We start from the raw sequence: 15,050 nt of genomic DNA on the forward strand, positions 1-15,050 counted from the left end.
ATATTGGGGTAAATTTTTTTTAATACATGTAGATGCACTACCTTATCTTCCACATTATGACACCACATTGAATCCAATGTGACTTAAAAAAGCAAAGTTACAAGCATTTGATTAGACAAAGGTCCAGTTTTAAAAGTGACAAGCTGGCCTATTCAAAACTCCACAGACTAGTCATCTGGTTTGAGAGTGGTGAATAGCAGATTTATGCGTTTGGCTTTAATTTAAAAAACAAAAGGAACAAAAGAAAACTGAAACAAAAGAACTAAAAAATAAAATGTTATGTGAAGTTATGAAAAGTACAGAGAAGTAAAAACTTAGATTAAAACAGCTTTAAATAATGCTTCATTGACTTAAACTGTGTTCGCCTCTTTGTTATGCTTGTTTGAATCTTTTTGCGCCTTCTATAGGCCAGTTTGTCACTTTTAAAACTGGACCATCGTCTATTCAATTGCTTGTAACTTTACTTCTTGAGGTCACATTGGATTAAATGTGGTATCATAATGTGCATGATTAGATAGTGCATCTAATGAAAAAAACAACTTACCCCAATATTGTTTAGTTTTGACATTATGATTATTTTTCCAAGTGTGAGGATACTTTTATTGGCGCAGTATACTTTCCTAAGTTGTTTAAAGATACAAAGTTATGGTCTCTAGAAATTCAAAAATATACATCACATGCCTAATAAAATATTTACTGTATGAAATGTGGTTAAACAGAGAAAAGGGAAAGCGAACAGTTCTAAAAAAAATGTATGATTCCTGCAGGTGTACAAAAAATCAAGATGGGAAATTCATTGTGTGTGCTGTACAAGAATACTGGATTGGATGATATGGATTTGGGAATGGCCTTGCAGGACAGAAGGTTTTGCATGAGTTTGAGGATTCCACTCATTTAAAGCAAATAAGCAAGCAAGCAATGTATGAATAGGTTTTTGAAAAATATTTATGATAAAAGTATTTTAAATTTGGATTTCAATACCAGATTGATCAATCCTATTTAAATTAACATTGATTATCAGGCCCACATCTGCTGAAATTCGTTTTGCATTTCTTTCTAAAGGAATAAAAAAACATGAAATGCAGTAAATCAAAATTGCTCCCAAAGATGAAATACACACACTGCAGGAAACAAACAAACTAATATATAAGTTATAAATTCATCCTCATTTTAACCCAGACTGTCAGTTACAGTGTATAAAGTACCTCAGTCTCACCTACTCAGTACAAGTAGAAGTATAAGTTAGCCACTTGTTTTGTCCAACAAGTTATGTAGAAGTTCAGCAAATATCGCAAAATGTTTTGTCCCACTATAGCTAGACGAAATGTTTATTTCAACAAGTAGAAGTCACCCTCTGAAAATGCCAAATATAACAGTCTTCAACCAAGATGTGACAGTACATTGCACATGCATACATGTAGCCAAGCAGGAAATTTGGTAAAATTTAAAGCTCTTTAGAACATTTACAATAAGAATGGAAGGTAAGGCGAAAAGAAGATAAAACCCTGTTCTATGGGCCGGACCGACCCAGATTGTAAAAAAAAAAAAAAAAAATTTCCCAATACAAAATGAATGCTGACCCAAATTTCAATCATGTGATATACGAAAACAGCTGCTTTTTAATTTTTAAAAACTAGATCAAAATATCTAGGACCCGTTTTTTCATTTTTTTTAATTTCGACCAATTTCACCAAAAATATTTGAAATTTGGGCCCAAATTTCTCAAAGCTGGTCGAAATTCAAAAAAATGAAAAAACGGGTCCTAGATATTTTGATCTAGTTTTAAAAATAAATTAAAAATTTTTGGCCCAAGAATTTTTTTGTTATGATGCACGAAAAAGAAGTGGGCCAAAAACCGTTATTTTTGGGATTTTGGGCCAAAAGTGCCATTTTGGCCCAAATTTGACCTCACAGATGAACTTATCAAGTCTTTGCCATTCTAAATATGTATACTTTTATATACTTTGGACCAACAATTTAGAAGTTATGAGGCCCGAAAGTTTCCATATTTCCAAGGTTCAGACCAACCTTAACTTGTGTAGTGGATCAAAATGCTCCCTATTTTGGACAACCAGCTACACAAATTTCAGCTTGTATTATTTACAATGTAAACATATGCTAATATTATAAGAACATCGCCTAAATAAGGTTTTCGCTAAAAATGGCTACACACATTTTTCAAAGTAAATCGAACCCTGCTATCAAATTAAGCAATACAAATCAAGTCTCAAGCTAAACAAAAAAAATTTCATCTTGTATATTTTCCTAAGCACACATATCCCACCCACATACAGAAGGAACACGTCACCATCTCATATCCCCTATGCTAAAGTCAGGGGGATAAAAACATGGTGTACCATATTCATTCTAATTAGCACCCGGACATTTTAATTCAATAATTTTCTGAGGCTAGAAGAGCCTATGGGTCATGACTAAAATTATGAATGGCAGTTAGAAATATGATTTATGCCCAAGTCAAAATCATGGAATAATAAATGTCTATATCTACATGTAGAAAGTAGGGCCTACATGAAGGTGCACAAGTGTGTGATTAGAAAGAATGTCACTTAAAATAGGGCACTTAAGTAGGGCATGGGTGCTAATTAGATTGAATACCAGTACGATAAAATATTGAACTCTTCATAAATTTTAACTTCAGAAAATGTATACTTTTCACAGGGTACATGTTTTGTACATCATACCTAAAGAGATAAATTTTTGGATGAAAATACTGAGATTTTGTGTCACAAAAAATAATCTGAATTTAGGCTCAGAATTTCAGCGAGAATCCGTGAATTAATTCTCGCAAAGATTCTCGTAAACAGATTTGTGTGAATCGAAGTTGATTCTCGCAAACATTTTTAGTTTACAAAATTCTGACCCTGTGAATTTTGTTCAGATTAAAAAATAACAAGAATGTTTCATTCCTACTTGACTTGATATCAAATTTAAGGCAATTTTGCAAGCTTTTGAATGTTGATGCTCAGATTGTGGTATAAACTGAAAACAGCGAGAAACTGATCAGGGTCCTGAAACAAGTGAAATTGCGTAAATCTGAACTACAAAATAGCCCGAATCCAGACAAAATCCTGAATACTCTCATCCATGTTGTAGGACCGAAAATTAACAATTAAATTAAGCTGACTGTAAACTAATACTAACCCTAATTTCATGTTTAAAAATTACATGATGGAATAACCCGAAATAAGATTATCACACATAGCATCAACACCCCAACTCGACCCTCCAACTAAACACAAAAGTTGGCAACCATTAAAGTTACCAAAATCTTTCAAAGACCAAGGACAAAATTTGGCCAAAAACAAACCCTTTTTGGTGGTTTTCAATGACTGGAATTTCAAACACCCCTTTTCAATTACACTAAATACCGACATAAAATTAAGTATTCTCAAGTACCCATTATAATCACATTTTATGGACAGTGCACATTAATTACCCCTATTTTGCTGACTTCACAGACAATGCAAATTAAATACACTCTAGTTTGCAAATTTCATGGTCTTCGCTACTGGTAAAAAAATTATCCCTTTTCCGCACTAATTGGTAACTCTCGTGGTTACCACCTTTTGTGTTGGGTTGAGGGGGGGGGGGGGGAAACAGCTAACCAAATATTTCAAAGACAAACCTATTTTTATACTCAAATTACATCTCACATTGATCTGAATTCTGTGTACAAATGGGGCTGTGTAACAATATTGTGCCTTGGGAAAGGTAAAATTAGAGATGTCACAAGTTTGTACTGTAACAGAAAGACTGAAAAGCATATTTAAATTTGGATTAAAATAAATAAAATGACCTTAAAAAACACATTGTAAGACCTCTGAACAATTTATGTTAATTACTTGCCCTCTCATTAAGGTGAGTACTACATTGTAGGCCTACAGTGCATCCCTACATGTAGGCCTACACCCCTTGATAAATTGGTGACTATTTTCTCAAAAATTAATAACACATTTGGTAACAAAAAGTTATGTACATCATAGGGGCAAGGAATCTAGTTGCTACAGAGTAATTTCAGTGACTCAAGACAAGCGCTACATTATTTATGATAAGAAAAGAGGTATCGCTAGAATACACTTCATTTCTTAACATAATGAACCACTTGTCTTGAATCACTGAAATATCAGTGAAGTAACTGGATTCCTTGCCCCTATCATATATATATGCATAACTTTGGTTACCAGTGTGTAGTTATTTTTTGAGACAAATGCAAAGTTAGTCACAAAATTTATCAGGTGTAGCACCACCTTAATTTTTATATATTATGTTTCTCAATTTTACCCTCCCCAGAGCACATGATTGTATTACAGCCACAATTATACAGGTAAGAAGTAAACAGAAACTTAGACCTTATATTATGTTAGCTAAACATATTTACATACTTCTTAATACAAAAATTGAAACTTGTTAGTTCGTTAATTCCAGACACAGCTATTTACAGTTCCGTAACATAAAAGTTCTTTCCTGACACAGAGCTAAGTTTATAGTTCTGTAACATATTTACAGTTTAACTAAAAACATTGCGAACAAGTTCATTCCTGACTGCAATTCCAAGTAATTCATCTGCATCAGGGGCTTCAAGATCGCCGGCATCATCAGGGTTTGGTGGTTGGTTGTCATCATCATCGTCTTGAGCCTCCTGTACGTAGTCATCCTTGCTGATGTTGAATAGGGCGCAGCACGCAACAATCATATCGCAGGCAGTCTCAGGTGATTTTACTTTAGGGCCGCTACTACCTAAGCAGGCGAACTTGTTCTTCAACTGGCCATTTAGCTGCTCGATTAGAACCCTGGTTCTTTTATGGGCTCTGAAACACAAGAGGGAAAACACAAAGAAAGGGGAAGGGAGTAGAAAGAAAGGAAGATAGAAAAAAAAAAAAAAAGAGACAAAATTATAATTAATGATCCCATATGGCCTTCGACATTTCCAAGGACTTATAGGCAGCCAGCCATGTAGGCAGTGTTTTACATACCCAAAATTGTAAAATACACACCCAGTGTTTGCCCACATGGCAGATACTTTGTACCTTTGTATCTAAATTTACACACCCAGTTTTTTTGAATTTACACACCGAAACCTTCAAACCCTGCCTAAGACTGATTAAAACCTAAAACAGCTATACCTACCCAAAAGACGTCTACACATATGTATGTCTAAAGCAAATAACAAGAGCAACAGTCTGTCTTTGGCTCCGGCCTCCGGGTGGGGGCGGGATGGAAGAGGGGCAGCAACCAGCACGGAATCTGCAGTTCGTGCCTCATAACTTTTGCCCCATGTGAAATGTTACGATTTACCATATTGTGATAATGCAAAACACAAATGTTTTTAAAATCAAAGCAGTGGATGAGGTATAATGAATGAAGCCCTAAATGAAGCCCTACATGTACATGTAGATACCGAGGTACATCAAACACCCATCGTCCCTCCTGGCAACAAATTTTTGGTACCGATAGGCCTACCTAGTCTTAAATTATGCCACTCGTTAAGCTAATTAACATACACAAAATAAGCTTAACATTTAATATTTTGCCCTCCATGTCTGACACAAACATGGAGGTGTCAGCACTGCACTGTTATATCATTTAGGCATTCATCTATACATGTACCGTACATCATAAAATGAAATAGATTAGCCTACCTGTTGTATTCTTCCTCTGCTTCAGTGCTTGGATGTTGAATAGGAGTCATCAGCCATGGTTTTAAAGCGTAGCGAATCTCCCAGAAGAAGTCCCTGCAGGCGTCCGTTGTCATAAGCGTGGCCCAGACGACTTGCCTGCAAAATACGACTGTCATGCGTGCTGCCTGGCCATCGTGCCACTACATTAAGGATCCTGTACTTGGCGTCGCAGACAAGCTGAACGTTGATACTATATTTACCTATAGATATTCATGAAAATTAAAAAAGAAATACTGTAAATGCATGGAGGTAATACAAATTGTACAAGTGTCAGGCATGGGACTACGCATTTGGTCATGTGTCATAAGGTGGGGCACATTTGCGTTACAAGCACTGATTTTGATCATCTGTCCTCCTTTTCACTTAAATTGTACATGTCTAAAACTATACATCTCACACCAACAAAAGTATACATTTTTGGAAAGCTTATGTTCCAAGGAATCCAACTATGCAAAAATGAAGTTGGTATACAGGGTGCCTAAGAAAATATATAGGGTGATATCATGAAAAAAATTAATTTTACTAGTAAATTCATAATTTATTGCATTTGCTACTGATATAGAATATGGTACCAGGATCAAATGTAATCTAATTTTGTGGCAGGCAACACTTTTGGTATTTTTCACGAATTAATCAAATTGGCATTCCAAATTGAGAAACATATTTGAAAATTAGAATAATCAGGCTGTATAATGAGCCCAAATTTGACGCAATTGGACCAAGAATAGCCCTGTGACAACAAGTTAAAATCAGAAAGAGGAGAGAAAAATGTAACGTCACCAGGTATTTTGGGGTCCCACCATAAGACACATGACCATTTATGAAAAAGTCTGGAAAAGATGGAAAAGCACCTACTGAGAGTCGGTTGCACAATTAAGTCATTATGATCACACTGATTGGGAACACATCCTGAGCATATCAGCTAATTTCAAGATGGTCAAGGCCTGCTGGATTGACATGGATTGGGACATAAAATAAACTAACTGCATACATGTAAACATGATTTCATAAACGAGAATGCAACTAATTTTTAGGTACCCAATAAAAAAAAATGACCTTATGCAAGTTGTACAGCAACATGAATAGGCCTACATACATGTACATGTACTTCCAGTAACTGTAACTCGTCGCACCTACATGTAGATGGTCCGTAGATGTCATTATGTTTATCATAAAGACTGAAGTCTTGCTGGCAGGACTAACATACATGTACATGTAGGCCTACTACGTATGAAGGCTGTCGATTTCCGTTTAAACGGTATTTAAAATTCAGGCTGTTTAAATGTAGAAAAAAAAACAAAAAAACAAACAAAAAAACTTGCAATTGAACTTGTAAAGCGCAAAACATACACAGATCAATCATATGCAAACAAATGAAAAATACATACATGATATCAATTCAAAATATACACAATTACAAAATTTTTTAAAAATTCAATGTGTCCCTGTCTCTCCTGGGTACAAGCTGAAATTTGTGTAGCAGATTGTCCAAAATGGGGAGCATTTTGCTCCACTACACAAGTTAAATCATACCCTGTTTACGTGATGGTCACCATTTACGATTTTGAAAATTCGGGAGGGGCGAAATACATGTACCCGCCGTATTCATTCCAATAAGCGCCCATGCCCCAATAAGCGCCCACCCAAGGTATATTCAATTTGCTAAAAGGGTTAGGGTACCATTAATGTTGAAGTGACAGATAGATGTTGATATAGTGAAATAGCTGGAGGACTACACATCCGGTGTAAACTTGCAATACATTTACTACATCAGTAAAGCCACTAGAACGTCTCAGGACCCTTTTATAACATACATAAATTCATCTCTAATAATCGCCCCTCACAAAAAAAATAAGCGCCCACCCAAAATGACTTTGTTAAGCGCCCTGGGCGCTTATTGGAATGAATACGGTAGGGGAGATTGGGGTTAGTTGGAACACTGGGTAAGTTGAAACATTGTATTTTTTTCTGACACAAAAAATTAATTTGGTAAAATACTGGCACCTAGTAATAGGTATTAGTAAGGGTCATCCACCAAATTAGCAACAGCACTGATGCCCCACCAGTGTTGGCTTGGGAAAGGAATATCTGTTTTTGACTTGCTGACTAATTTTTATACCCCTCAGAAAAGATGCGTTATCTCCATGTTGTTTGAAGATTCAGGGGATTATTTTTTGAGTATCATAAGCACTAGTAGTAAGTCCCAGAATAATGTTAAATAAAAGTTTTATTTTATTTCTTATTTTGTGTAATGAACTTTGAAATGTAAAAATAGGCATCGGGGTTAGTTGAAACTTTTGAGGTGGGGTTAGTTGAAACGTGAAAATCGCATAGAAAAATATGGTTAAAAATTTGACTTTTTAAAAATTTGTAACATGTTTACCATTTCTTCAATATTGCTTTAATATGGTTAAAAAGCAATAATACAAGCAAAAAGTGCACACAGAAAGTACATTTTATAATATTTTAGGCTTCTCATATTTTTGTCCATGGTGACACTCGTCACCTTGTGTCCAAAGTATTGACCCGTGCTCCCACATATTTATTTATTCATTTTTTCACACTGATTGTATGTTAAAGGGTGCCTTCAAGGGAAGTATAACCCTAACAACACAATAATAATTATTTTGAAATTTTTACAAGCCATGTTTCAACTAACTTCACCCTATGTTTCAACTTACCCCAGGGGTGGGGTTAGTTGAAACACTTTTTTTCAAATTTTCAAATTGGATTATATGAATAATCATAAGCAGGTCCAATAAAATTTAAGGCTGTATTTGTAGCATGTATGTATATGTTTATACTGATATGGTTAGTGTTTATTGAATGTAATCGGTTTGTGTTAAAAAGACGATTTTGTGAAAAATGTTTCAACTAACCCCAATCTCCCCTACTACATGTAGGCCTATGCACTACTATTCTATTCAAATCACCATCTGACATCATTTTAATTAGGGTATATGAATTCATATAATTTAAGACATCAAGAAATGACCTTTAACCTCATACCAAATTTTCCACTGGACTTGCTACCTAGCCTAGGCATTGATGCCGTGCTACAAATTTGCATATCATGATATTTAATATTCTGTCGGTCGCACATCCGGGCATGAACCGGTTGACAATAGTCAATAGCACTGGAGTGAAAACAACATTCGCATTCACTGAACTCTGGAATTTATCACAAGCTATCACACTATTGTGCCAGGTTCGACTCTCTGCAAATAAAAATATGCGATAAGTTGCTTTCACTCCAATACATGAATGGATGTGATGTGGCCCCGACCGAGAGAATAATTATAGTTACACATTTGATGCAAAATATGTCGCTATCTTTTTTCAGTGGGTTCAGAAAATAATAAGAATATTTATTTTATTTCATCGGAAGTAGATCGAGTAAGCTTAGGGGATGATTTTCATTTGAAATTCATGTCCGTCCACTTTCGGACGCAAGGCATTGAGGCAGCCATCAGCTTGTTGAACATTCGTCCAACAATATAGAAAATCACGTCCTGGATGCACGGAGGCGGCTTTTCATTAAAAAATGCTACATTGTACATGTACACACATTTTTTCAAAGTAAATCGAACCCTGAATCTAACCATCCATGCTGGTGCATGATGATGTTGATGCTTGGATGATAATGATGATCATGGGCATGATGGGTGTCTGGCATGCCTGATCAAAAAAAATGATGAAAGCTTTTATTTTGTAGCTCATGAGCTAGCTTATTCAATTTAACCATTACAAGTCATGATTGTACTTTAAAACATGTATTATAATTTATATACATTTGTAGCCTACCTTTCCTGTTGATGTACACATATTCATCGGGTCCAAGCGTAACACCATGTAGTCTGACGTGGGTACAATCAATAGCGCCTACCACACGAGGAAATCCCTTGGTCTAACAGCCATGAAATCCCTCTGTTTCTGTCGCACTTCTTCCGCTGTCCGGGGAAACTTGATGTAATCATCTTGTAACCGGCACAGGAGTGGAGTCACGCGGCTCACGGCGCGTTGAGCGGTGGGAATGCTTACACCGTGAGGCTCAGCTCCAGATTCATCCAGGTAAGATCCTTTTCCGTAAAAGCGAAGTGCTATGAAGACTTGAAGGCTTGGTGGTAAAGCGTGATTCCGTTCCGTAGGATGTTGCAGTTCGTCAGACAAGAGGTCGATGATGTTGATACATGCCAACCGTGTGAAGCGATATTTCTTGTACATGTCGTGATCATTCCATTTATCCAGTGGATGCGACCTATCTCTAAATACTCTCTCCCGTCGAAGAGCTCGTTGATTTATTACCATATGCAGCTGATTTGCCAAAAACATCGCCATAATTGATCAAATTTAAGCCAAACTCAACAGTATATTCGGGAGCGATCATCTATTTCCCGCCGTATGACCGGATGTGACCTATGACACTTGAGAAGAATTCTCGATCATTCCATTTGTCATGTAGGTGAATTGTCTATTTATACTCTCTCGCTTCGTTTCGTTCAGAATTTGCAGCTGAATACCCAAAAACATCGCCATAATTGACCATTAAATCTGAGTTAAATTAAATTAAACAGCTAACTTGTCATTGTTTTGTTTACCAATTTTCGCGGCAAAATTTGACCTCTGACTTAAGATGAATCCCCACAAGTTAAGAGGCCCCCTGACCCCCTCTTAAGTTTAGAGGCAACTTAAGAAGGATATTCATCTTAAGTTGTTTTATAATATAGAAGATAAGATTAATCTTAAAGTTAAGAGGAGTTCAAGACTTAAGATGAATTAATTCATCTTAAGTCTGACTTAAGATGATCTTAAAGTTTTATGAAATAGGACCCAGGTCCTATACGACTTGAAATAATAAGTAGGCCTACACTCTTAAAACGATCTGCTCATTTTTGAATAAAAACTTGTCAAATTTGACAAGGGAAACTATTCAGATGGGGGACATAACATGTTTCTCTTTAAAATGACTCGGATATTCTCATCAAATTTGATAATTGAGATTGCCTTTTTAATTTACACGGCGATCTTGTCAATTATTATAGAATGAGTAGATTTTTATCAAAAATTACCCAACTTATCAAATTTGAGTAGTTTGTGTTGTCAGGGGACTTAGCAGAATCTTTTCAAAATGAAACGGATTATCTTGTGAATCTTGTGAATATTAATATATAGTTGTTAAAATAAAACGGAAACTATTTATTGTGATAAAAGTTGTTGGTTCAAAGTGATAATAAACTTAATCAAAATGAGCATACTGCTCATCAAAACGAATATTAATAAAAAAATAAACGAGTAGAGATTCTATTCAAAAATGAGCAATACGAAATTAGAGTGTATAGAGTATGAATCGGCCCTGAAGGATAATACAATAACCATTTCACACTATGTGGAATCATCCTGATTTTATTAATATAATAATTTATTCAGCTAAAGCACTCTTTAAAAGTCTCCAGTCAGTGTCAATGAACTGACTACCGTAAAAACTCGATAGTTAGCATATGTGCTTACTATTGAGCGCTCAAACATGAAATTGTACTAAAGTCCGGCTCTATTGAACTAAGCTGGGGGTTGAGACACACATTTGCAGGTTTACTTGTTGTATATCGATGATTGCTCAAACCCTTTACACGTTTGTGGATGGGGCTCTTCATGTTTGCACTATGTTTTAAAGCGCTCGATAGTAAGCACATATGCTAACTATCGAGTTTTTACGGTACACCCATATCTCATACGTGTTTTGGTCAATTTGCACCCAATTCGAGCATCAGTACACCAAATTTGCCGAACACGCACCCAAAAACATTGGCCCAAAGGATCACCTCCTCCCAGTAATTAAGTTTTACATTCGTTTCAAATCTGACAGGGTTTAAAAGTATCTAGACCAATTGAAGGAATCGGATAACAACGTTTGCATAGTATTTTTTTGTGGGACCTGAGAGCACATCAGACATATCGAATTACATTCTGAAAACGACGAATGTCCTTCTGATATCAAATAATTTTGATTTTTTTTAAATTCGCGATGTAAATTAAATTTTAATATAAAAACAGGGAAAATCTGTTCCAACTGACCGGCGGGGAACCAAAGGATGGATCCAAAAGGATACAACAGTGTCACACTAGCAATGGATAAAATTAAAAACAGGAAAATATGACACAACATCCAATGGGGGAGTAACATAAGACATATAAACAAAGTTAAAAACCCAACGTTTCGAAAAGACAAAACTTTTCTTTCTCAAGGGATAAAATAAGAGACCTGCTCTGATCAAAAATCCCTTGAGAAAGAAAAGAGAAAGAAAAGTTTTGTCTTTTCGAAACGTTGGGTTTTTAACTTTGTTTATATGTCTTATGTTACTCCCCCATTGGATGTTGCGTCATATTTTCCCTGTTTTTAATTTTAAATTTTAATGTCACATTATTATATTTGATTTTTTTTTTCATATTTAACATGTTTAACAGTACTCGAAGTAAACTTTATAAATCTAATGATATGTACTTAAAATTCTAAAGCGTATGTACGTATATCTGGGGTGAAAAGCCGATCATCAATTGAAAATTTTGACCATTCATATTGAAGATATATTTCATATGATGGACGGCTTTTTATCTAGATTTATACAATTTACTACATTTTTAATCATTTGTCATAAAATATGTATTATATTGCGAATTAAAAAAAAAATCAAAATTATTTGATATCAGAAGGACGTATTCAGAATGCAATTCGATATGTGCGATCAGGTCCCACAAAAAATACGCGAGAACGTCGATATCCGAGCCCTTAAGGTTGTAACATTGACATAGGCTTTTAATTTTAAATACACTGCTATGTATAACAAATCCCTTTATCATGTAGGCTACATTATAGCCAAATGTTTACACACTTTATGGCCGATTTTCGAAATTCGACTAAACCGAAAAGCGGTGACATTTTACATTATATGCGTAGTATGAACGCTCTTATAGAAAAAAAAATGAGTTCCTCGGCTGTTCTCGAGGGGAAACCTAAAAGGTTCTCCATTAGAAGCTCTCCAAATAGTCTTTAGAACCCGTTGGTTCCATAAGGAACCTTTTTGGGTTTTTGAACATGAAGAACCCTCGTTTCCTTATCCTTATCCCATGTTGGTTCGCTAAGGAACATGTTGTAGAACCCTTGTTTCTGGTAGGTACCCCTACGGGACAAAACGGCGAAGAAAAGAGAGTGATCTATCAAGTTAAACTTAAACGCACAAGAAATAAATCGGATGGCAGCTATTTTTCAAAAAGGTCTATAGGCATATCATCTGACAACTTTATAATTCCGGGTTTTGTTTTCCATTGCATCAAGGACATTCATCTATGGCAACATTTAATTTTTTTCTTCTTCAGTCGTTCCTCCGGTTCCTCTCTTAATGCTATTAACCCAACACCCCCCGGTCCAACAGGATACTCTTTTTCTCGTATCGATCCTAGTTCACTACGGCTTCCCGTACTTTGTTTATCCTCCAGAAACCTGTCCCACATCTCCTGAGCTACGTGATGAAAAAGTTTCTCAACATTGTGATCATCTTTTGCTGAAACTTCAAAAACACGCGCAATATCCTGTATATTTTGTTTCATAACTTTCCTAACATGTTCCACAGTTGAATGGCTTTCGTCATACTTTGCGGGTTGTAAATCGCTTTTATTTCCAACAAGAAAAATTTTGGCGGATTTTGTATGATATTGAAGTTCCGATTTCCAATCTGGTATTCTTCGCAATGATATCGCATTGTGTATATCGTAGACTAGTAAGACCGCCGCCGTCTCTCTAAAGTAAGTTCCAGTTAAAGAGTGCATTCTTTCCATATTGGCCGTATCCCATAAATCCAGCTGAAGGTGAAAAACAAACAAACAAATACACATTTTAATTATATGATGACAATGTCTTTATTGATGATGTGATGATGATGATGATGATGAATTGTGGGATACCGGTAGGCTTTTATGACGGGAATTCTTAACAATTAGTGGGTTATTCGCGGCTTACTCTATAGCCTTCCCTGAACGGCTCTTTTCAGAGCCACCAAACCTTCAAATTTAGCAGATAGTCGAGATATGCTTGTTTTCTGTTGACAAAGGGTAGTCTTCAGTGAACGGCTCTTTTCAGAGCCATCAGTAGGCAAGGGCCTACATGTATCATTCTTAGATACAGGCCTATTTTGTCCTGAAGAAGTCAGAGCTACTCCTGACGAAAGCTTGACAGTTCTAAACTTGTCAGATATTCACATACCCCGTTTACGAAGTATAAGGACCCCGAAGCCCCCGGGTACTATTGTATAGTCCTCTTCATACCCCATACCTAAGTCCGGTCATCTGGATATTGTTACTACACATCTGGTTAGTGGAACTAAAATACGGTAAAAAAATCAGGCCATTTCAAGAGCACACTTAGTGCTAGTTTTGAATTTGGAAAGCATTACGTTCTTTTGCCATGGGCATGATGGGGATAGTATTATTTCCCTATAAACGAAATGAAGGGACATATGGCGGTAAGGGTGGTATTAGCCCCCCCCCCCCATTTTTTAAGCACTTGCCAGCCTTAAAACCCCAAAATAACGATTTTTTTTGCGTCAAGTTTACTCAAAATTGGTTGCTTTTGCCCTGCCTACCCTGAAATCACACCCCCAATAAAAAACTTCCCGGCGCCATACTGGGACATAGTCCCATACCGTGTACGCCTACCTGTATCGGTCTACTCTGTGCACCAACTGGGAAACTTCTACTGTACTGGCATTGGTCGATAGTAAGCGCTGATTTACCACTCTTTGGTATGTCTTTGGCACGAAATCGCTGAAATATAGAGGTCTTTCCAACTCCCGATTCACCTAGTAATATCACCTTAAATCGGGTGATCTCTGGTTGCCGTACTGCATGGTTGAAAGATGGCTGATCTAGTCTATTCTAGTTGTCCGTATTGAGGTCAGGCAGATTGGTATTTTAGTAAAGTAAGTCGTGATGACTTACAGACGAGTCAAATCGAAGTGATATCGTAGCGAAAGTCACATTTTATATTATGACTATCCTCTATATAAATGGGAAATTCCTACAACACAATAATTTAGTATCATACTAAATGATACCAAAATAAAGTCTTGTGTGATTTGGGTTTGACCTCCTTACAAAAAAAACCGGTGAAGACATGTACTGTAGCTTCTACGTAGACCGAATGTAATTCACGTAAATAGTGACGTTTCATCGGTGTTGCCAAAAAAAATTCCATAACTTAACTTTAAAGCGCGGTGTGTCACATGCGGGCAGTTCAAGTTAAGTTATATCCGGGAACCGGGTCCATGAAGCCAGACTTCCCGGGGAAGACTTGATAAAATG

At 36.2% G+C, this 15,050-nt stretch overlaps 2 protein-coding genes across 2 annotated transcripts; both read right to left on the reverse strand.

Moving 5' to 3' along the window:
* Window positions 1–4,528: 4,528 nt before the first annotated feature.
* Window positions 4,529–10,149, reverse strand: LOC140172726 (putative nuclease HARBI1). Its single transcript, XM_072195858.1, is given in 5 exon segments — window positions 4,529–4,829; window positions 5,661–5,732; window positions 5,734–5,899; window positions 9,504–9,603; window positions 9,606–10,149. Coding segments are annotated over 5 exon segments (1,071 nt in total). The 5' UTR covers window positions 10,038–10,149.
* Window positions 10,150–12,973: 2,824 nt separating this feature from the next.
* Window positions 12,974–15,005, reverse strand: LOC140136169 (ras-related protein Rab-6A-like). Its single transcript, XM_072157881.1, is given in 3 exon segments — window positions 12,974–13,553; window positions 14,406–14,569; window positions 14,572–15,005. Coding segments are annotated over 3 exon segments (708 nt in total). The 5' UTR covers window positions 14,597–15,005; the 3' UTR covers window positions 12,974–13,034.
* Between the last annotated feature and the right edge of the window lie 45 nt (window positions 15,006–15,050).

Source organism: Amphiura filiformis, chromosome 16 (genome assembly GCF_039555335.1).
Source record: "Amphiura filiformis chromosome 16, Afil_fr2py, whole genome shotgun sequence".
Classification (NCBI taxonomy): domain Eukaryota; kingdom Metazoa; phylum Echinodermata; class Ophiuroidea; order Amphilepidida; family Amphiuridae; genus Amphiura; species Amphiura filiformis.